This window comes from Mytilus californianus, unplaced genomic scaffold, assembly GCF_021869535.1.
Source record: "Mytilus californianus isolate M0D057914Y unplaced genomic scaffold, xbMytCali1.0.p SCAF_7, whole genome shotgun sequence".
In the NCBI taxonomy this organism is placed as follows: domain Eukaryota; kingdom Metazoa; phylum Mollusca; class Bivalvia; order Mytilida; family Mytilidae; genus Mytilus; species Mytilus californianus.
In genome coordinates, this window is record NW_026262723.1 from 93,519,625 (window position 1) to 93,545,583 (window position 25,959).

General features: G+C 32.3%; 1 protein-coding gene across 1 annotated transcript in view; it reads right to left on the reverse strand.

The window, feature by feature from the left end:
- Positions 1–25,959, reverse strand: part of LOC127708643 (E3 ubiquitin-protein ligase RBBP6-like) — a 71,173-nt gene that overhangs the window by 26,732 nt on the left and 18,482 nt on the right. The window contains exons 3-4 of the mRNA XM_052213685.1: positions 13,078–13,177; positions 12,368–12,395 (exon numbers count right to left, since the gene is read on the reverse strand). Coding sequence (XP_052069645.1) covers positions 12,368–12,395; positions 13,078–13,177 — 128 coding nt within the window. The remainder of the gene's footprint in view (positions 1–12,367; positions 12,396–13,077; positions 13,178–25,959) is intronic.

Below are 25,959 nucleotides of genomic sequence, written 5' to 3' on the forward strand. Positions count from 1 at the left end.
AGTTTCATAAAATTCTGGCAAGAATTGTACACATGAGAGCGCTAACAATGCAATTTCCATAAAACTAATGTTTCCAAGGGGCATAACTCTTTTAAAAATAATTTATCTGCACTGATTTTCGAACTCATCCAAGACATTGCTGATATAAACCGATGATATAAGTTTCATAAAAATCTGGCTAGAATTGTACATGTGAGAGCGCTAACAAGACCGGATGGGCGGACGCCTGGTATTTCCATGTCCCCCGCAACGTGTTGCACGGGGGACAATTTTTTTTTTATATATATATTCTAATGTATGGCGCTTTAATGTAAGGTTGAGCTGTCATGTTCTGTGCTTATTTTTCCCAATCCATTAAGGATCATATCTCCTGAACAATAAAAAATGAAAATTTTCAATGTAGAACTTGACACCCATTTTGTCATCAGTAACAAAATATTTAAATTTGAAAAGCTTTGGTTGAAAAGTTCATGGGTAATTGCACAGAAATAACATAAAGTGCTATATTCCAATCTATCAAGGATTATTTGATTGTTGTTTGCTTAACGTCCAGTGGCAAATATTTCATGCATGTTCATGGGTTATTGCAAGGAAACTGTCTACCTGCCAGCAGAATTTCACCATTTAAATATCTGGATTTTTCCTTACATTTGCCTGCCAAATTATTTCAGACTGGTTAGATTTTTAAAGATATAATCAAAATGTGATTCCAGGTAACTAAGTTTTAATGAAAATATGTTCCACAATGAAATAGTTAGAGGAGCAGCATAATTCATACAAATCTTTGAATAAAGTCTGCCGTTGAATAGTCATTCTCATAGCATATTTATAAATTGCTTAACATATCTTGAAAAGTAAATAATGAGAAAACTGACTGATCAGCATAAAGACTTTCTGCTCACTGTCATGCACAGTAAACAGACATGGATGGAATTTTCAGTCATCATAGTTTTTTAACAAATAAACCAAAGTTCAAAAACAAACTGAGCAAGAACAAATAGATTGGGCATGATGGAAAAAACACACATTCAAAATGTCTCAAACATCTACCATATGGACTCTCAATTTTGCCCTCTAGATGTCCTATGTTTTGTGCGTGTTTTTGGTTGCTGTTTCATTGATGTATAACGCTCATCTCCTTTTATTCATAATACAAACATCCTCCCTTTAAGTTTAATTTGGGACAGATGTGAAAAAAACCAACAACTGTAATGAATATTCTTAATTTCCGTTTATATATTATGGAATGGTACTAAAACTAAGGTCTTATTGGTTACGACGCTCTCAAATGTTTCATGAATTGGTTTCAGAAACTTTTGGTCTCTAGCATGATTAATGTAATGGTTATTCAAGAATCATATTTCTCTAATTTTCATGCTTTTTTACATTTTTTTGACTGGTGTGAGAAAAATATTTCTCATCTCTAGATAAAACTTTGTTCTCAGCAAATGATTGATCAAAATTTAATTATGACATCAAATGTTCTTGGTTACTTCTGAATTTCCTATTATGATTCATGAAATAAAATGCTCCGCAGGGCGCAGCTTTATACGACCGCAGAGGTCGAACCCTGAACAGTTGCGGGAAGTATGGACACAACATTCAAGCTTGATACAGCTTTGGATTTGGATTGTGATTAAATATTTGACACAGCATAGGTTTCTAACACAGATTGAATGTGGTCTAAGAACTTAAAAATTTTAAATTGGACATTCACCTATTATGGTCCAATATCCAAAATCTAAATACATGGTTAGATTCAGCATATCAAAGAACCCCAATAATTCAATTTTTGATGAAATCAAACAAAGTTTAATTTTGGACCCTTTTGACCTCAATGTGGACAAAGTTGATAACGGGGCCCAAAAATCAAAAATCTAAATACATGGTTAGATTCAGCATATCAAAGAACCCCATATATTCAATTTTTGTTGAAATCAAACAAAGTTTAATTTTGGACCCCGATTTGGACCAACTTGAAAACTGGGCCCATAATCAAAAATCTAAATACATGTTTAGATTCAGCATATCAAAGAACCCTAAGAATTCAATTTTTGTTAAAATCAAACTAAGTTTAATTTTGGACCCTTTGGACCTTAATGTAGACCAATTTGAAAACGGAACCAAAGATTAAGAATCTAAATACACGGTTAGATTCGGCATATCAAAGAACCCCAATAATTAAATTTTTGATGAAATCAAACAAAGTTTAATTTTGGACCCTTTTGACCTCAATGTGGACAAAGTTGATGACGGGGCCCAAAAATCAAAAATCTAAATACATGGTTAGATTCAGCATATCAAAGAACCCCATATAATCAATTTTTGTTGAAATCAAACAAAGTTTAATTTTGGACCCCGATTTGGACCAACTTGAAAACTGGGCCCATAATCAAAAATCTAAATACATGTTTAGATTCAGCATATCAAAGAACCCTAAGAATTCAATTTTTGTTAAAATCAAACTAAGTTTAATTTTGGACCCTTTGGACCTTAATGTAGACCAATTTGAAAACGGAACCAAAAATTAAGAATCTAAATAAACGGTTAGATTTGGCATATCAAAGAACCCCAATAATTCAATTTTTGATGAAATCAAACAAAGTTTAATTTTGGACCCTTTTGACCTCAATGTGGACAAAGTTGATAACGGGACCCAAAAATCAAAAATCTAAATACATGGTTAGATTCAGCATATCAAAGAACCCCATATATTCAATTTTTGTTGAAATCAAACAAAGTTTAATTTTGGACCCCGATTTGGACCAACTTGAAAACTGGGCCCATAATCAAAAATCTAAATACATGTTTAGATTCAGCATATCAAAGAACCCTAAGAATTCAATTTTTGTTAAAATCAAACTAAGTTTAATTTTGGACCCTTTGGACCTTAATGTAGACCAATTTGAAAACGGAACCAAAAATTAAGAATCTAAATACACGGTTAGATTCGGCATATCAAAGAACCCCAATAATTCAATTTTTGATGAAATCAAACAAAGTTTAATTTTGGACCCTTTTGACCTCAATGTGGACAAAGTTGATAATGGGGCCCAAAAATCAAAAATCTAAATACATGGTTAGATTCAGCATATCAAAGAACCCCATATATTCAATTTTTGTTGAAATCAAACAAAGTTTAATTTTGGACCCCGATTTGGACCAACTTGAAAACTGGGCCCATAATCAAAAATCTAAATACATGTTTAGATTCAGCATATCAAAGAACCCTAAGAATTCAATTTTTGTTAAAATCAAACTAAGTTTAATTTTGGACCCTTTGGACCTTAATGTAGACCAATTTGAAAACGGAACCAAAATTTAAGAATCTAAATACACAGTTAGATTCAGCATATCAAAGAACCCCAATAATTCAATTTTTGATGAAATCAAACAAAGTTTAATTTTGGACCCTTTAGATTCAGCATATTAAAGAACCCCATGAAATCAAGAATAAAACCCCATTGAAATTGGTCAAGAAATAAGCAATTTATAGGAAGTATCTTCTTTTGCACAATCCTGTGCTATTAAATATTTCTTGCTATTGCGCAATACTGTACAATTGACAATTTCTTGCTATTGCGCAATATTGTGCTATTGGATATTTCTTGCTATTGCGCAATACTGTGCAATTGAAGATTTCTTGCTATTGCGCAATACTGTGCAATTGAAGATTTCTTGCTATTGTGCAATACTGTGCAATTGAAAATTTCTTGCTATTGCACAATACTTATTATATAATAATTTACACATCCTGTTTGGTGTGTATCTCCTACCATATCATTATTATTTGATTTTAAATATAAATCAGAAATAACCAACTTAAAATGGAAAATTTTAAAAGAAACAAAAAAGGAAAAAAAGAAAAAAAAGGAAAAAAAAAATAAATCCCCCCCCAAAATTTTTTGAACCCCCATTATGATTCATCACCCCCAAACTCAATCCCAGCCTTCCCTTTGTGGTATGGTACCTTGCAGTACAATTTCAGAGAGATCCATACACTTGAACACAAGTTATTGTCTGGAAACTAGAAAAAAATGCTTATTTTTGGCCCCTTTTTGGCCCCAATTCCTAAACGTTTCGGGCAATTACCCCCAAACTCAAACCCAGCTTTCCCTTTGTGATATGGAACCTTGTAGTACAATTTCAGAAAGATCCATACACTTACACACAAGTTATTGTCATGAAACTAGAAAAATGCTTGTTTTTTGCCCCTTTTTTGGCCCCTAATTCCTAAAATTTGGAGGCAATTACCCCCAAAATCAATCCCAGCATTCCTTTAGTGATATGGAACCTTGTGGTACAATGTCAGAGAGATCCATACACTAACACACAAGTTATGTCTGGAAGTTACAAAAATGCTTATTTTTGGCCCCTAATTCCTTTACTGTTATTACCATAACCCCCAAAATCAATCCCAACCTTCCTTTTGTGGTATTGAACCTTGTGGTAAAATTTCATAAAGATCCATTCACTTAAACTAAAGTTAGAGTGCGAAAACCAATGTGTCTTCGGACGACGCCAGACGACGACGACGCCAACGTCATACCAATATATGACCACAAAAATTTGTTTGCGGTCGTATAAAAAGGCGACCATGCCTGATGATGTCACATTTGAGAACACAACTTTCTGCAAATCTTTGAAAAGGAAGGATAAACTTTGTTTAGATATCATCTAAAATTCATTAGAGAAAAATATTCCACCACCATGACTCATGTATTATGATATTTCTCGATTCTCAACAGTTAAATTTTAATTATTTAAAAAGCTCAGCAAGTCTCTTGCATTAAATATTAAAATTTAACTGGCTCGAGTGGAGAAATATTGTAACACACTTAATGCAGTGGTGGAATCTACATGTAATTCACACTAAAATGGGAATCACATAATTAATTATATCACATGTAATAAGAACACATTTAAGTGATAAATGGCTGTAGTAGTTACTATAAACACAAATGATGATCTATGACGATGATTTATCTGGTATCTTATGATATATTCAAGTCTGATTTCTAACCAGTGTATATGGTTATTTGTTCCAATCATCATCTTATAACCACTTTGGACTTAAAGCTATTCATATGTTTGTCAGGCTGGTTTACAGCTGAAAGTCTATGGTTTTCTGGATATACGAAGACCAAATATCATACAATAAATGGGGAATGTGTCCATGGGACACAGATGATTCCCCTGCTTGCATATAACGTTATAAAGAGACATAACTCAAGAACTGTATAAGTAATGCTACCAAAATGTGAACTTGATCTGAGTTTTGTGGTAATAAGCATTGTGTATAAGTTTCATAACATTTGGTTGAGGCAAACTTAAGAGAACGGAAACGAAAAATTCAGCAATTTTAAAAAAGCATAACTCTAGAACAGTAAAGTGATGCCATTAAATTCAAACTTGATATGTGTTTTGTGGTAATAAGCATTGTGTATAAGATTCATAACATTTGGTTGAGGCAAACTAAAGTTAGAGAACGCAAACCAATTTCAGGACGTACAGACAGACAAGAGTAAAACTCAATGCCCCCTCTGCTATGGTGGGGGCATAAAAATTATTGCAGACAAGTTTGTAAAGATCAATAATTTCAACTTGAGGTCAAAAGTCAGGTCACCTATTAAGTCATGATGGTAATGCAGGTCTGACAAGTGATAAAAAAACTTGCCAAATATGGTAAGTGACCCAGCAAACTTGCCAAAAATATGCAATATTCATACAGTGTAGGAAAATATAAAATTTATTTGTAAGAGCTTTAGAAAATGAGATAAGTGAGGCTCGCCAAGCGTTTCTCCTGTTTCGTAGTGAGTAACATAAACAATAAACTTTATATTTTCATACATGGTACAAATAATGTTTTTATCCTGCAGTTTAACATTGAGCTTAAACAGAGGGTGATTTTAGCTGAATTTGTTTTTGAATGAATCAACATGACTTTAATGCAACCGTAATGAGGACCCCAAATTGAACTGTGACATAATCAGTAATTTAAACATAACCTTTCGCTCGCAACAGAAGCAGGGTACCAGGAGTTTATAAACATTTATAATTTCATGTTATCTGTACACCTGTATTTATATAGTAGAAAGATCAAATGCAGGATAAATATAAATAATTTGACAATGATGACAAAGTTAGTCATGAAAGTATATGTATGACATATATAAGTTAACCTGGAAAAACTTAGTTACCACATTAATATGTATTGACGTCTGGTCACAATCATGTGTTGGTCATGTTAGTATGCATCTCCAATGCTAATGTCATTTATGATGATCCATGCACAATATTATAATTCTAAGTTGGTTCATTATGAAGTTCTGGCACAAACAGGCTTACTTGCAAAAAATGCAATAAGGAGGAGGTGTGCATAAATGCCCCATAGATAAAAACATTGGAAGTCTTACAAATAATATGATTTTGGGGTATGTGTGTGTAGTTTAAACTGTAAGATTGTTCAAACTTTATTATCAAGTATCACAAGTCTATGTCAAAAAATAAGAGTTCTGACCCAAAAAGCATTCTTTAAAAATCAATAATTTAAACTTGTCTTAAAGTCAAATGTCTTGGCATGACAGAACATCAAATCATCTTATGGTGATAACCCCATATGATATGCCATGTCATCTTTGTCTGTAAACCTGGCTTTTTATACAAAGTAGCTTTTCGGAGTAAATGTTGAACCATGAAAGACAATTTATCAAACTTTTCATGGGTAGTGGTAAAGGATGAATTTACAATGCAAAATCAATGAAAATGGGCTAATGACAATGCCTTAGGTTAACATTATTGAAGATATGTTGAATGCTGCTAATCAAATTTTCATTCTGAAAGCCCTTGATGTGAAGCTTTATAATGTTTTCCATTATCATTTATTTTCATGGGTACCAATTAACATGAAATTGAGGAAAAATTATATTTTCATGAATATTTGATTTCATGGTTTTGCAAAGTCTGCACACAAGCCTACAGAAAATTTGTACTTTGTTGAACATTTAACTTCCTGGATCACCTTTACCCACGAAAATCACAAAAAATGGTATCCCACACATAATAATGAATACACAGTAATTTAGAGAAATAATGGTGAAAACCCACTCCCAAAGTGGATGATGGAATTTCGTTAAACTAAAATTTCATCAATTTTAATAAACTGCTTCGCTGAGCGCAGCTGGATACGCCCGCAGAGGTCTAACCCTGAACAGTTGGGGCAAAAATGGACACAATATTCAAGCTTGATACAGGTCTGAATTTGGATTGTAATTAAATATTTGACATACATCTATTATAGGTTTCTGAATAAATGTAGACGACGTGATACCAATATACGACTGCAAATAAAAGTGCTTTCAGAAGTTTTCCATGAAACCAATTTACTTCTTTACTGTACATTTACATACAAATTTCTTCTATTTCAGTGTCAAGTTATGGGTATGGACATATTTGTCCAACTTTTTAAAAGTCATAGTGGTGTCATGTTATACAATGTATACAGGTAATTTGAAGTTTTACAATGTCCCTAACTAACAACAGACACATTAAAGATTACAAAAAATACGTCAATGTCTCCTATGGCAGGGTTGTAATATTTGTGACTCAATTTTGCTGAAAAATGACCAAGTTCCTATGCATGGACAAAGGAGAAAAATTTCTGTTGGAGTTGACTACACAAAACTTGTACCCTCTTTCATGAATTTTGCTAAAATGACTAAGTATGGAAAAATTAGGAAAAATCCTCAAACAATTCCATAAAAGCAGGAGCACAACTTCAACATATGTACAATCTCTCTGTGAAGTTTCAGGGTTTCGGGTTGAAATCTGTAGGAATTGATCACACAAGTTAGGTACCCACTTTAACCTGGCCGCCTGCTCAACATCACAATACAATAAGCCTGTTTTGGACTTTGTCCAAACCCGGCCAAAAATTAACATACTTGTATCTAAAAGATTATAGCACTTATTTTAAGTTCTTTAGACTAAGTTATAATCAGGTCCTCTCAGCAACTTTTTCCGATGTATTGAAAGGATTTTAAAATGATTGTAAACATCTTGCTAATAGATTTATTCTCATGTGAAACTTGGGATAGTATTTTGGTATAAACTCCAGTTAGATTATTCTATAAAGACCAAGATACAAGACTTCCAAAGAATATTAAAGAATGAATATACGTCATTTTGTAAGTAGAACTCTGAAACAGTTTAAAGAACAATTATTAATTCCCTACCTTGTTCTTGACAAGTCACCCAAAATATTGTTGAAAACAAATCATTACAGTATTAGCTCTGGATCTGTGTATAGTTGTTCTAGGCATTCTTCCCTGCTCACTGTTGTTGATGTAGTCTCTGGACAGAGCATAATACTGTACTCTCACACACAATCATACACACCAACAATGAAACAAAGAGAGATACTGGTGTATTTTTTATTTTGACAGATGATATCAAGATCATTCTAGATAAATGATATCCTCTTATTGAACGTCCTCCATTTGTAACAATTCTGCAATTGGAAGTCCATATCAACTCCAGATAATAAAGTTCATCTAACACCATACTATGTAAAGTTCATATAGCACCATATCACGTAAAGTTCATATTACTGATCAATTCAGTTCATGGATAATGTTTATAAAGTTCACCACAATATGGTTTCCACAATTCTCGAGTCCAGTTATGTATAAAATGTCTTATAATTACATAATTAATGTATGGTTTTATGTAGTCAGCAAACACATCAGTTTTCCACGAATTTTCATTTTTAAAACATTGTAACCATCATACATGTAACTAAGTTTTACAAATACACTTTGTACATACTGAGATAAACTCATATATATTTTTGATTATTGTAGTTTAAAAACCATTTTCTCAATGTTTCAAACATATAACATCTAAAGGCTTTGTTAAAGGTGACTGGTCAACAATTTGACAGATTACACTGTTCCATTTTGAATATCTACACAAGAATAACATTTTTTTTAATAAAGACACTGTGTGTGTCATCTAGGCCTGTATATGTAAGAACTTCACATAAATCTTACACTGACAATAAAATCCAAGTAGCATGTTTGACAAATGCATGACCAGGTGAGATGATGGACACATGCACATACAAGCAAACACTTCTATAGATTTGTAAAGCTTACTAAGGGTTTTTCTCATTGTTGGAGGCTTTACGGTGACTTGTAATTGTTAACATTCTTTTCCTTATGTCTTTTTTGATAGTTGTCTCACTGGCAATCAGACCATTTCTCCTAATTTTTATATTTAGTACACCGAGGGGATATACAATATACTTCACACCTATGGCAGAAATTATCCTAATAACGGAATTCATTGCAACATAACAGATATTTGTCATTGGGTTGTTATCTTGTTTAATTTACTATTTAAGTTGTAAAACCAAGCTGAAAGAGACTTTAAATAGAGAAAATTCTCAATACAAGACCAAAAGAGCAAAAAATCACAATTGTGGCATTCAAAGATCTTAAATTGTTAGTCATGTTTTCCCAGTTTTTTAAAACGCAAGCAATCAAGAAAATGATATAAGACTACAGAATTGAGGCAATAATTCAGTTGACTTATAAACAGAATGATATTCTGATAGTCAAGACATATATGAATATCAGAAGGAAGGGCTCACAAGTTGATATTGAAAAGTAATACCATTGTCTTTGATCCAGCAACTTACATCCATGCCAATAGCAAGATAAAAACATCAGTATTCACTGGAATTTTATTTTTAATGTACTATCTGAAGTATTGTGGTCATTTGAATACTACCACTTGTACTTTTGTATTCAAAAAGACTTCAATAGTAAACAATAATTTAAATGTAATTAATTGTATACAATTAAAAACAAAATTTGATATTTTTAGGCAAAATGAAGACAAGCAAACCTCATGATTGCTCATTATGAATGAATTTAACAGAAGAATTATTTCTGAAATTCTGCTTAGCAAATGCTTTGTATTGCTTAAAATCAACAGAATCTGTGTGAACATGATGAAATCATATTTCCAGTTTATATATAACATAGGTGTCAACTCTCAATATTGATGGAAGCTTCCCAATATTTGTTTCAAAATTTGGAAAGCTTCCTCTATTGATCAGTCTCAGTCTTTTCTTTCTCTATTTATTGTAAGCAGTAATTTGTCTACAAATTAGTCAAAACAGTGTTTTTTAAACAATTTTGAGAGCCCTGGCAACTTGATAGTTGGTTTTAGCAAGATAAATAATAATGCCCTGATCAATTTAATTGTAACTTTTTTTCAAATTAACAATAGAACTGCAAAAAGTCAGATAAAAAATATGGAAAAAAGCAAATCTCCCTTTAAAAATTTTCCAAATTGGGATTTAACTCTCTGGAAGATTGAAATGTTGACACCTTTGCTATGAATAAACATCAGTTTTAACATTCACATTTCAAAAACCAAAGTAAATGGTATATGGCAGAACTACATGTAATTATCTTCGTAACCAAGTATTTCACAAGATAAAAGTAGATGTGAAAGGATAATTATTGGTTCCCAGTTAAATTTACATTCCAATGAACAATATTTATACTTCAATCATCTGCTTTTATTTTCAAAATAGTATTTCCAAGACATTGTAACAAAAACATAATGTCAGTGAAGGTTAATAAATTGAGTAAACTTCATAAAGTATCTTTGTAAAAAAGATATAACAATTGTATATGGAATAAACACAATATTCATAGTAAAACAATAGTAAATATAAAATGTAACAAACTTATGTATAATATAGCTGCCTCTTAAAAGAGTATTCCTGATTTGTGACAACATTAGCTAATAAGTCATTGATATACAGATTATTAAAAGTTTGGAAGACATAGGATAAAGGGAATTTATTTTGGAAGAGGTGTTTATATTTACTATTTCTCAATTCTGCTTTTAGAGTAATTTGAAAAAGTCCTTCTCTTTAAAGATAATCATGTACATGCATTAAACATTAGGCAAACTTCAATCAAACAGTCTTTTACTCCAAAAAATTACAAAATTAACTGACAAAGTTTATTATTACCTTTTAAATATAATTTTACTTGTAATGATTAAATAATTCAAAAGTTCAAATTGCTGTATCGCATAGATTACTTTTTTAACCTTTTTTAATGCGGGTTCAAAATCTGTTATCAGCAGATTCAAAGAAACGAATCAGACCCCAAAAAAAAGCTGTCAAAGATTTTTTTTTGCTACAGAAGTTTGGATTACACCAATTCAACCCATGTCCTCCTTTTAAAACTCAATCAAAAGCTTAAAATGGGTATTTATACCAAATAAGGAGAAAGGGTAAATGGCGAGTAAATTTACCTAAACTGACCTATACCATTACATAGATATACAATAATTATTGCAATGAACAAATGCATCGGTACATGTCAATAAACAAACATATTGGTTATCAAAATACAAATATAAATGTTAGCTTGACATTTAATGAAATATGTAATTAACATTGATCTGCATGTTAGCTGTTTGCTAAAATATACATTGTTATATATATAAGTATTAAAAAAACTTCATTCATTCATGATTATTTTTGTTTCTTCCTAATTAATCTGAACATTTTATTTTAATGCAAAACCAAATACATAATTTCAACTAATTTGAAATGTGCAGTCAGAAAGCACATATTCAACATGTTCATATTAAATAAATCAATGAATTTTCTACAACCATGAAACATTTGAATCTGTTAAATTAAGTAGTTCAATAATATATTGCACTATGTTAACACTATGGGCTTTATGATGAGGGGCATTGTAATAATGACTTGTAAATGTCATTATGAATAAAAAGAATTAGGGTAAACATTAAAGAGAATTAATCTTCCCAAATATAAAATTCATTATATTGTTGAATTCATTAACACTTCAAATACTAAAATTGGGACTAAATTGTTTTTCAAAACAAAAAGTTCAAACAGGACATACTTCTAAATTGAGATGTTTGACAAGAGGCTTGGTATGCTATCCAATATAAATCAATTTGTAGGTCTAATGGAAGAAAACTTTCTACATAATTATTTGATAAAAAGTATGTCACTGCTAATTCAAAATGCAATTAAGTCTACATACTTTCTTTATCACTTCATACAGATATGCCATTGTGAATAATATGATTGGATAATGTTTACATAATTAAACATTGTTATTTTATATTTTAACACAAGTAATTCATAACAGATTTCTATCATAACAAACAACATATATATCTGAAAAGTAATTGCACATGATTTATAAACAATACAATCAAACATTATGACATAATACTGTAACCCGCTTGTAAACCCTTATTTAACCCCAATACTATACCACTATAAAAATAAATAACATACTGGCTTTGGATCTTCTATATATGCCTTCCTGCAAAAGAAATTAAATAATAGTTGAGTGTCATTTATAACATGTAATTGATAACATTAATTTTGAAAAACAAATATTTCATTACACGGCACCTTAAAAGTGACAAACCTACATTATTGATAAATGTATTAGGAAATAAGTTAATGTAGAAAAACACAGTAAATTTTAGCTACATCGAATTTTTTTCTCGTAAAATATCCAATTTCCTCATATAATTTGAAACTGAAATAAATGGAGAATGTTTCCATGGGACACAGATGCACCTGCTTGTATAAAACGTTATAAAGGGCATAACTCGAGAACGGTAAAAGTGACGCCACCCAAATTCGTACTTGATTTGTGCTTTGAAGTAATAAACATTGTGAATAAGTTTCAAAACATTTGGTTGAGGCAAACTAAAGTTAGAGAACGGAAACCAATTTTGGGAAATACCTACGTATGGACAAGGGTAACACTTAATGTCCCCTACGGTGACGGCGGGGGCATAAAAAAGATTGCCATGAAATAGCAAAATGTCCCCTGCAGAAATGTAACAGAGGAATAAGGTGCAAGTACGCTGCAATAGGCCTAGGATAGTCAAAGTCCCATGACGAAGAGTAGAAATTGTCAAATCAAAATGAATGTATGGTATATGATATCCTTTAAAGTATTTCTGACTTTTTGACACACAAAATATACTTACAAAGTTTTAGGTCCTTTTGATTTTGGAGCATCAGATTTAGGTATCCTGGCTACAATCACTGAGGCATTCTTTGGAATCATTTCATCTTCATCTTTGTAAGCTGAAAAGTTGAATGACTTAAAATGAGAAACCTCTTTTTGTAAATGAAATCTGTTATCTACTACCCACTTTAAAGATTTAGGAAATATAAATAATACTAGAACACTCTGTCATGTCCGTGACTGAATTAACGCTTACACCCCAGTTCTATTGTTATGCTTCATAGTTTCTGTCTCTGAAACAAGTGTAAATTGAATAGATCTATTGTTACGAATAACAATGGATTTTGACCACAGGGTGTGACGAGCGGGGTTTCTGGAAACCCCTGCTTCATTCATCCCGCAAACAAAGTCCATTGTTATTCGTAACAATAGAAATTGATTATTTTTTTAAATAGCATGAAATTACTACTAGTGTTCACTACAAATTGTTTCAAGATATTAAAAAACACATTTTAGGAAATTCCAATAGCGAAAAAAAATTAAGCATCTATTTTGAATACATCATAATCCTTGAAATACTCCTTTGCTTGAAGGTAATTTTCTTTATCCCAGTCATATGTCTCTATTCTAAAGCATTGATCTTTAAAAAAAAACGGGGACCCCCCCCCCCCCCCCCCCCCCCCCCCCCCCATTTGAATGGTTTTGACCCTCCTCCCTTTTTTCTCTTGAGTTGGGAACCCCCGGCTGTTTCAGCGCCTGATTGCCCCCAAAAGGGAGTGGGTTGCTAAAATGCTAAATATTAATATCTTTATCTTTGTATGTTGAGCGTGTCTGGTAGTCGGGTTTCTAATGCAGACACACCCATTCCTTAGTATGTCCGAATATGAATGTTTGTTTATTCTCGAGAAGAGAGGGGGGGGGGGATGTGAGGGCTTTTTTTATTATAAAATCGTAAGATATAAAATACAATTATGATTACCTTTATTTAACTGATAAAGGTTAGTACTTTGGGTTGTAATAGTGCCTTTATCTTTAGTCTGTTCTACCAAATTCAACCTTTGCCACAAAATGTCGTCCGTCTTATACCCGTCCATATTGACAACTGTATACAAGGAGCATGATGTATTTTTTGTTTGTAATATAAATATACACGAAACAGTCAACCTTGACCTGCTGATCCATATTAGCACATGGATTTAACGGGAATATGCAAAACAACTTTGACATTTGTAAAATATACTCACTTGTCAAAATTTGAACGAAGATAGCCAAAAGAAAGGTTACTAGTGGGGTTTCATGTAATAAGAAAATAATCTTATAAATCATGGTTTGATATTGTCAATAAATATGCTATCGGTTTGGTTTTTTTTTCATTTAATAATTAACGTTAACAAATATAGGGTTAAGAATGGGGTGTAAGTTAGTTATACACCTCGGGATACGGCGTGTCTGGATAAGAAACCCCTCCGGCCTCCGGCCGACGGGGTTTCTTATCAAGACACACCTATTCCTCGGTGTATAACTATTACACCTACACCTTATTTTCAGCCTAGATTTTTAGTATTCATATTGTCATTTGATAAAGTCATGCTGATTATAAGGTGTACAGTTTTATCTGTTTTCAAAATCTTTCTGTTTGAATCTGTCCTGGTTTTCTTACTTCAACAGGAAACTACTTGTGGATATTTTTTTTTTGTCAATGATTGAATTTAGTGGTGTCAATCCCTGTATAATGACGAAGTTCAGGTGTGATTATGACCTGTGTATATAGCAAATCCCAAATACAATGTTTGGTGGTGCGCCTGACAGAGGCAAAACATACAGATTAGGTTACAGGTAACATGTGACATATATACTACTGGTATCGGTATCAGATTCGACCCGAAACTTGTTGACTATTGGTAATATTAATTATGTGGAAAACAAAAGCGTCTGGAATGGTGTAATTTTTATTCAACACCATTGTCCTATATTAGTTATATAAAGTTGAATTCTTTGATTTGTTGTTTTTATGTCATGCCGGCTAACAAATTGAACCTTGTTATTTTAGTAGTATAAATACTGCATTCTAGTGTCTGATCTCAGGATTTGAAATTGGCACTTAATTTATGAAGGACCAGTTTTGAGTGTACACAATAAAGGGAAAATCTAAGAAGACAATTTATAATAGGGATGTCAACGAGTACTCGAGTATTCAAGTATCGCTCGGTAGTACCGAGTATCAAATACCAAAACGATTCTGGACTAATCGGTTTCCTGCTAGAATATTGTTGTCTTCTTTATATAAAATTGATCTTCTTGGGAACCTCTTTCGGAAAATTGAATAGGCATCACTGATAAATCATACTAGTAAATAAAATACATTTTGTTTCGAATGTTTGTGCAAAATTGTCATTTAAAATGCCTCCGAAAATATGTGGGCTATACCTAGGCTAACACTTTAAACTAAACATGTCTTAGACATTCCATCACATCGGTACCATCAGAGGAAATATTTTCGTCTGGAAGACTGTAATTTAAGTAGCAAAACCGACTGTCCCCAATAATAGTTGACAAGAAAATGTTTCCAAATAGAATAAATTCTTTGCATCCTCTGATGACCCTCAGTAAATAGTTAAAACTTCTAATCCTTACACCTTTGTAAACATTAAATGTGTTTTCTTAACGATTACCCAATACTATTGTTTGATATGATTTTTCCTTGTAATAATTTAAATAGATGTTCATAAAATTACATTGATTAGATTATTGTTTTTTTTTTACTTCATTAGTACTTATAGGTAATGAACTATTAATTATGGTGTGTAATTCCTTGTCCCAGATATTTATGTAGATCGTTTTTTGTCCGTTGAACAACAAATCCACAGTATATAAAATATGTATTTTTGTGTTTCCATGTTGTAGATATATTCGGGAGCGAGTACTCGAGTATCGCTCGATAAAACCAAAGAGTACTTGATTAGTAATTGTTCACTGAGTTGACATCCCTAGTTTATAATGAAAGTATTTCAATGAAATAAAATCAATATGCTTTCCTCCAGAAGCTTGTCAAATGGAATTTTTTATATATGGTAAGAAATAATTACCTGTAATCCGATAGATATTTTTTTCCTTTTTTATCAGTGTTTCACACCATTGTTTTATCATTAGCTGAATAGCATATAAATAAAAACATGTCTCAACTCCCAAAAATTTAATATGAAATAAAGTAGCTTTAAGATTATTTATTGTCATGTTGTTATTCAAATACTCTACAGGAATGACTACTTCCAGAAGTCGAGGAAAATCAGAAAATACAGAATTTTTTGTTGAAATGCATATGACCTTTATCATACTGCCATACCCTACTCAGTATCTCTCAGACCCAAGTAATTTTGTATGTCATGTATTCACTGGGTCTTACAGGTTAAGAAATAAGACAAATTATTTTCAAAATTGACACTTTTTGCATCAGACGAGTGAGAAAGCCTACTTCAGGGCAGCATTCCATCCAGTCACACCTGCTCATTCCAACCATCCTGATCACCTATCTTAGCTATATTTTCATCAATAAGAATCAGCAGCAAGGTAAAGCTCATTTAATTTGCATATTTTTACAAAATGTACAAATAAACATTTTAGACATTTTCTGCATATAAAATGGTAAAAATTGTCATTAATGGGCAACAACTCTAATAAGGAGTCGATTGATGATTTCCGCTATATTGACTTACTTGAAGATCTTGTTTTGCTGATCAGTTTTGCAGTTATAATTTTCTCTCTAACTGCTGTAGTTTTCAAGATTATAGGCAAAATGGAAAAAAAGTGGGTAAAATTCATCATTTTAGGGCAATACCTCCAATAAAAAATTGTCTGACAGTTCGAACATAGACAGATTATAGGTAGAGCTCACCATTCTGAACATTTCTGCCACTGTCAGATTTTCTCTTTTTATAGAGGTTTTCAAAATATTAGACAAAACTTACATTTTACCCCTATATTCTATTTTTAGTCAAGTCGACCATCTTCGTTGGCAGATGGGGTCATAGGACACATTTTTTAAACTAGATACCCCAATTATGATTGTGGCCAAGTTTGATTAAAATTGGCTGTGTAGTTTCAGAGGACAGTGTTCTAGCTACAAAGTTTGAACAGGGCGCAGTGCCCGCCCCTTTTTTATTGACGCCCGTGCCTTTTTTCTGCCGTTTTTGTCGAAATTTTCATCACCATTTTTCTTCCTTGTTGACAATGCGTAACGCGCCACCTATAACTAACAGAGCTCCAGATAAGAATTCACAAATTGGGGTTTTTACCCACCATTTTTTTATGTAATTGGGTGATAAAGTTTTTTAATTGCATTATCAATTCCAATTCACCCATCAAGCAAATATCAAATTGGGTTTTTCACCACCAAGCTCCTTAATGTATTGGGTTTTTTCATCAACACAATATTGAATATTTAGGCATGTTATAATCACATTATATCAACCCCAGATGTGTTTCCATCTTAAATGTGTTTCTTTCTTTGTATATGTGCTTAGCTGTTTTATTTGGTTTATTCACTGACGAGCAATTGTACGATTAATTTGTGTCCCCTTTTAAACGTTCTGTCAGTTTTGTATTTTCTCAAAACTTATGTAAACTGCAGCTGGTGTCACTAGTTGGACAGTAACTAATTGCCTTTCTAGATCACATATGATCACCCTACAGTTTATCAGTTTATAGTTGGGGTAGGTGTGGCTAAGTGTTTAGATTTTTATGTAATATATGTGAAATTTAGGTGCTGTAAAAAAGTTTTGCCAGTCCTTTCACCTATTTGCCAGATGTTCCCATATTTAAGATATACCCCAAAACCTTGAGATTTATAGGGTGGTTTAATGATGGAGACCACATTCAACTTAAATTTACAAATAATTCTGCAACATCAAGTAAATAAATGACAATGTTATACTGCACTTGCCAATAAGACAACTATCTTAAGCATCCAGGACAATTAGACCAAATCAAAGCTGCATAATTTGACGTAAAAAACGTATATGTGTATTCATTCATCAACAAATTTGTAAGGGTTCCGCGTAACCCAGTGTCTCGCCTACTTTTGCTGTTAATCGCAGGCTCAACAAAAATGAGGAAAAAAATTAATAAAAATATTCCTCTCTATACTATCTTTTGATTGTAAGTAGCTTCTGTCCAAGTTTGGTAAGAATTAGGATAGTTTATGAATCTAATAAATGTTTAAAAAACTTTAACTGCAGACTGTATGTAATGTTAACTGGAAGAAAAACTAAGTCCATTTATCAGTAAAATACGGAAAAAATGGAACAAAATTTTAACAAAATTTCCTTCTAGATACTAGTTTTTAATCATAAACAAGCTTCTGTCCAAGTTTGGTACAAATCCAGGATAGTTTAAGAAAGTTGTTAAAATTTCAAAAACTTTAACCACAGAGTGAATGTAATGTTTCCTGGCAGAAAAACTAAGTCCATTTATAAGTAAAATACGGAAAAAATGGAATTTTTTTTTTACAAAATTTACTTTTGAATATTATCTTATGATCATAAACAAGCTTCTGTCCTAGTTTGGTAGAAATCCAGGATAGTTTAAGAAAGTTATTAAAATTTAAAAAACTTTAACCACAGAGTGAATGTAATGTTTCCTGGCAGAAAAACTAAGTCCATTTATAAGTAAAATACGGAAAAAATGGAATTTTTTTTTCACAAAATTTACTTTTGAATATTATCTTATGATCATAAATAAGCTTCTGTCCCAGTTTGATAGAAATCCAGGACAGTTTAAGAAAGTTATTAAAATTTCAAAAACTTTAACCACAGAGTGAATATTTGTGGACGCCACCGACGGAATGTAGGATCGCTATGTCTCACTTTTTCGACAAAAGTCGAAGGCTCAACAATAAAATGAAAAAAATAATATATAAACTGTTTTTGTTTAATTCAATTTACATAAATCTGGGTTAAGTTGTCCCATATCAGAACTTGTGATTTCCGATGCTTTCCAACTACATATCATGTCATAATTGATTTGGCCTTTCACTTTTTCCAACTGATTTTGTTTTTGACGAAACCCCGTGTTTATCGTTCTATAGCAATGTTCTCGTTAAGGTACGCAAACACGCCCGTGCGTTCAATTGACGCTTCCTAAAATCACTAGCTGAGTCTTGTTATCATCATAACTTTCCCTCAGCTATCAAAAAGAAGCTGAAAACATGCTTCTATTCAATATTTTTATCGGACATTTACTTTCGTTTTAATTCATTGTATGTTATGATAAATCCCGAGCAATTCGAAAAAATATGACAGCATGTCACACGCTAATTGGATAAACGCTGAGAAGATCGAAATGTTTTCATAAACAATTGTACCTTTTGAGCAACGGAAAATTCCAACAGGGACCCATTACAGCTACTTGATGCAGGGCTCTATTTTAAGAACGAAAGGACATTTCCAATTATAAATATTATAAAAATAGATTACACGACGACTGTAATCAGATAAGGGCAAATAACGCAAACGATAGCGAATAAAAGCGTTAAGAACTCATGGTTTTGGCATATAATTGGGTTATTGAACCCTGCAATGGGCAATTACATTAGGTTTTTAATTATTTGTATTGCGTGATCACGCAAATAAGCAGCTTATCTGGAGCTCTGAACTAATTAGCATAAATATTTGCATAAAAAGTGTTAACCTTGACTATCGATCGATTTCGTGATTAGAATTAAACTAAGAACTTAATTAAGTCCATATAAATTTTTAAATCATTATTTTCACAATGCCGACTCGAGATAAGACGCCTGAAAGATGAAACCAACAAGCATTCTGTGAGTATTGCATGGCAATACTTAGTCCCCTACCTGTTACAAATTCATTGTAATAGAAAGAAATTCTAACTTGATCTATAACTTGTCATGGTGTAAACTACATAAAAATATCAAGTCAAAATCTTCAAGCATGACGAAAATAAATGTGGATAGTGTCCACATGTGGACACAGATGATGCCCCTGCTTGCATATCATATAGTTATAAAGGGACATAACTGAAGAACAGTAAAAGTGACGCTACCAAAAATTTTGTGGCAATAAGCATTGTGTGTAAGTCTCATAACACTTGGTTGAGGCTAACTTAAGTAGAGAACAGTAACTAATAAAATGCTCCCTGCTGGGCGCAGCTTGATACGACCGCAGAGGTCAAACCCTGAACAGTTGGGGCAAGTATGGACACAACATTCAAGCTTGACACAGCACTGAATTTGGATTGTGATTAAATATTTGACACAGCATAGGTTTCTGACACAGAATGAATGTGGTCTAAGAACTTAAAAATTTTGATTTACCTATTCAACCCATATCATTATTGTTTGCTTTTATATATAAATCAGAAATAACCAATTTAAAATGGAAAATTTTAAAGAAAAAAAAAAACCTCCCAAAAATTTTTTGAACCCCCTTATGATTCATCACCGCCAAACTCAATCCCAGCCTTCCCTTTGTGGTATGGTACCTTGCAGTACAATTTCAGAGAGATCCATAAACTTGAACAGGTTATTGTCTGGAAACTAGAAAAATGCTTGTTTTTAGGCCCCTTTTTGGCCCCAAATTCCTAAACGTTTTGGGCAATTACCCCCAAACTCAAACCCAGCTTTCCTTTTGAGATATGGAACCTTGTAGTACAATTTCATAAAGATCCATACACTTACACACAAGTTATTGTCCTGAAACTAGAAAAATGCTTGTTTTTTGCCCCTTTTTGGCCCCTAATTCCTAAACTTTTGAGGCAATTACCCCCAAAATCAATCCCAGCCTTTCCTTTGTGGTATGGTACCTTGCAGTACAATTTCAGAGTTATCCATACACTTGAACACAAGTAATTGTCTGGAATCTAGAAAAATGCTTGTTTTTAGGCCCCTTTTTGGCCCCAAATTCCAAAACGTTTAGGGCAATTACCCCCAAACTCAAACCCAGCTTTCCTTTTGAGATATGGAACCTTGTAGTACAATTTCATAAAGATCCATACACTTACACACAAGTTATTGTCCTGAAACTAGAAAAATGCTTGTTTTTTGCCCCTACTCCTAAAATTTTGAGGCAATTACCCAGGGCTTCCAAAATTTCCTGACGACAGCCGGACATTTTTCAAAGAAATATTTTTGACGGTCAATGATCAGCTGGATACTTAAATGTAACTGAGAGGATGCATAAATTGATATATGTGTCTAAATAATTAGTAGTGTTATATGCAATAAAATTATTTATAACTGTTTTGTTTTCTTCATTCTAAAAATAAATAAAATATTATCCTCGGTATTGTGTCATTTTTCTGTGTATCGTAATACAGTAACCATCATTGCATCAATCAGCTTCAGTACCTGACTGTTCTCATGTTTTTTTTCTGTTTATATAATCTATCTTCTCTCTGTGAGTACTTAACACTTTGTAAATTAAGGCCATCTTATTTGAAACTGTTGATGTTGGCTTTAATTGCAGTACAACTTGATCATCAATACACGTGATACTTTTCTTTTTGTGTATTGATTACCTGACCACGTGACTTTAACAACTGATGCGGTATTTATAGATAACATTGAGGAGGCCCAATGAAGGATATTGTTTTAAACCGTGTAAAATCTACTGAACAGTGATAACATTTTTCTTTGTACAATGATAAGTACAAAATTAAATGTTTTTGCGTAGCCAGATCAGTTGACTCGTCGATCATAATTCCCACGGCGGGACTTAACTTTACGTCGGACATCACCTCTTTCTCTATAACATCGGAAATTGTCTAAATAAATTCGGAGGAGGCATTGTTCTCTTGATATAATTTAGAAGTGATCACGGCACCATTTAACTTAGTTAAATCATTTATTGACTGAAATTTGTCCATTGGTAAGTTTTCTTTAGCAATAAAGTAAGCATTACGGAACAAGGTGCATTGCGTTGTCAGTCTTTTCATGAACTTTCTCAAATACTGATACAATTGGATTACTTTTGGAAGCTGTCTCTAATTTAAGAGCTTGAATGTGGTCATTGCTATTAGCATGCTCTACAACGGCTGACTTTCGAAAATTTGTCGAACCAGGCTTTACAAAGTTATTTTTAAGTTTATGTTTTTGACAAATGTCACAAAACATGGCATTTAGCATACTGTCAAATCTTAACCATATAAACAGTTGTAACCATTTATGAATAAAGCTTCTAGCATTTTTAGCAGATTTCGAATTTTGATCGGAATCGTCACGTTTACGTTTGCCCATGATGGCAGATTTGTAAAGTTCAATTTGAGACAAAGTCTTTATAACAGTCGGAGATTGTCATGATTGGATATTATTCTTTATGATTTTAATTATAAAAACAGTTTTTAATATGAAAACAAGAATAGAGAACGCCCCCCTTATTTATTGGACAACTCAGCTTGGTATAGTTTTTCCTATATATTTTAGTAAATTTTCCCCTTGAAAGTACCCCCGTATTTAACACGATGTACAGTGTTAAATAAAATAATATATATCATACTTATTCATTTACAAATATCCTTATTTGAATAATAACTTTTAAATATCAGGATACTTTTTTAAACTGAATGCTCATTTAAAATAATATCTATAAAGCGTAATTAAATAGGATGTTGTTCCATACACGCTTACATGTTTGACCTCGTTTACCTGATTACCTTTATGTACATTGTTATGCATCATTAATTCTATTGATAAAGACAAGCTGACACCTCATCAAAGGTAACAAACCTGTAATCAGTGAATGATTTATGGCTTCAATATAACTTATTGAAGGGATAATTGTTTGACAGCTTAATTGTTGTTATTTAAATAAAAGAAAACGTGTTTTTTCTACTTTTTATTGATGTACACAAGCTAAAGACCAAGCCGTACATTTATGTACCCAGAGGATTAGACTAACTGAGACACTTCAAAGTATCTGAAATATGCTGCTTCTGTTTTATTAAACCCAATTATGACCGAAATATCTTTGTGAAATAGATTGCCACAATTATAAACTCAAATGCCCAAACGGACATGCCCAAAGCCCCAAACGGACATTTTTATCGATCGATAGTTGGTAAAAATTGAAATGACCGTTTCATGAAAATGCCTTGAATAACAAAATGTGGCACACCAATTCTATTTGACCGTTTGAGGCTGAGAGCAGCCGGTCTTTTTATGAAAGTTTCGGTCAAGTCCGGAATATATGACCGTTTTGGAAGCCCTGCAATTACCCCCAAAATCAATCCCAGCCTTCCCTTTGTGGTATGGTACCTTGCAGTACAATTTCAGAGAGATCCATACGGTCCGGGTACACAGTTATCGTCCTTTGATTTTCGTTGTCCACGAATATAGTCCCTAGTGTGGACAGTGTGTTACTTGTTGATTTTTTTTATACCCCTTCCAAATTTATTTCTCCATGTTTTATGACTCAAATAGTAAGTAGGGGGGTGAAATGACACTGTAAAAAAATTTGGGTCATGAATTTTAAAGTAAAGTAGTGATTTGGTCCAGCTGAAAAATGTTAAAAATTAGCACTTCGGAAGCTGTCAAAAGATTTGAAGACCCCCTTAACATGAAATTGTCCATATTTTGAGTTAGAGCCGATGAAGTTTTCTATAATTTTGATATAATTTGTCCCAAAAGTAGTACAACACACTGTAAAAATATTATTGAGAAAGCGCAGGTGGGATTTTTTTAATTTTCATTTATTGTCTAAAAGAAATGCACTACGAAATAACTGTGTACTCGGACCTAAGAGGTGAAATCAGGAAATACAGAATCTGTACTTTGGCAACTTCCCTGAATGATTTGATGGTGTCAATTTATCAAATAACATAAAACTAAAGGATTTAAACTTTTATTTGATAGAATTTCTGCAAAAATGACCAATTTTGGCATTTTATGGTCAAAATAAGCATTTCATAGCTTTTTCAATTTTGATGCATAAGTGGCATTCTGACTTTCTATCTGACAGGTTTTTATGTATCAATATTTGTGTTTCTATGCTTCAATCCAGTTGTATTACTCATTTGTGAACTCTGAATCTACAGAAAAGCAGATTATCTCAGACAATATGTGCAAAATGTGTTGTATATATGATCCTCGTCTAACGCCCTGTTTGGATCAAGTTAAATGTGAAGAGCTTGGAACATCAAAGTTGAAGTCCATTATAAAGACCTCACTAACTTTGTATAAAAAGCACTTAACATTGTCTTTTGTACCTGTTTTATGTCACATAATATCTTTCTTTTCTTCTGTAGGATAGCAAGTGGTTCAAATATAAGCCTGTTGAGACTAAAATTGCATGCATGTTTTTCACTGAAAAGTGAAAAATCTTTGTATCAGACCATACTGTCTGCAAAAAAAGTTAAATGCAAGAGTCTTTTTGTGCTCAAATTTATTGTATCATGTCACCTGAGTATAGAAATGATAGAAAAGACACAAAATTTTATTTTCTATAGCTTCAATATGCATTTTTAAATGTAAATATGTGATACGGCCTAAATTGACCCTAAATTATTTTCAGTCTTACTTGGCCTAAGACCCTTTTAAACTAATGTGATATGTTATTTGTAAGTTTTCTTTCCATTAAAAGTACATTAAATACAAATGTAAGGATTATTTATAACCAAAAAGCTTTACAAATTTAAAATTGCTGGAAAATATTACATCTTTATGTAAGGCCCCCCTTCATTGGAAAACCTCAATTTTTAGCCACAGGCTCATATAAATTTGACTTTTTAATAATTATGATAAGTCTGATAAATCAAATGAGTACTCTATTGCTTTTAATACATAATATATTATATATTAAGGCATTTCAAAAGTATTTTTTTGCAATATTTTAATTTTTTAAGCCCCAAATGTTGATAGTTGAAAATTTTCAATTTTAACGTCTAAATTTCACACGCAAAGTTGAATATAGAATTAGTCATATTGTCTATAATATATATCCTATTGCCATGAAACTTTGTAAGCAGTCTTATAATTTAATAAGCTTTGGTCATACCAAGTTTCATTAAGATTGGTCAATTTTTTCTACCCTATTAGGTCCGGGTACACAGTTATCGTCCTTTGATTTTCGTTGTCCACGAATATAGTCCCTAGTGTGGACAGTGTGTTACTTGTTGATTTTTTTTATACCCCTTCCAAATTTATTTCTCCATGTTTTATGACTCAAATAGTAAGTAGGGGGGTGAAATGACACTGTAAAAAAATTTGGGTCATGAATTTTAAAGTAAAGTAGTGATTTGGTCCAGCTGAAAAATGTTAAAAATTAGCACTTCGGAAGCTGTCAAAAGATTTGAAGACCCCCTTAACATGAAATTGTCCATATTTTGAGTTAGAGCCGATGAAGTTTTCTATAATTTTGATATAATTTGTCCCAAAAGTAGTACAACACACTGTAAAAATATTATTGAGAAAGCGCAGGTGGGATTTTTTTAATTTTCATTTATTGTCTAAAAGAAATGCACTACGAAATAACTGTGTACTCGGACCATACACTTGAACACAAGTTATTGTCTGGAAACTAGAAAAATGCTATTTTTGGCCCATTTTTGGCCCTTATTCCTAAATGTTTTGGGCAAATAACCCCAAACTCAATTCCAGCTTTCCCTTTGTGATATGGAACCTTGTAGTTCAATTTCAGAAAGATCCATACACTTACACACAAGTTATTATCATGAAACTAGAAAAATGTTTGTTTTTTGCCCCCTAATTCCTAAAATTTTGAGGCAATTACCCCCAAAATCAATCCCAGCCTTCCCTTTGTGATATGGAACCTTGTGGTACAATGTCAGAGAGATCCATACACTAACACACAAGTTATGTCTGGAAGTTACAAAAATGCTTATTTTTGGCCCCTAATCCTTAACTTTTGGTACCATAACCCCCAAAATCAAT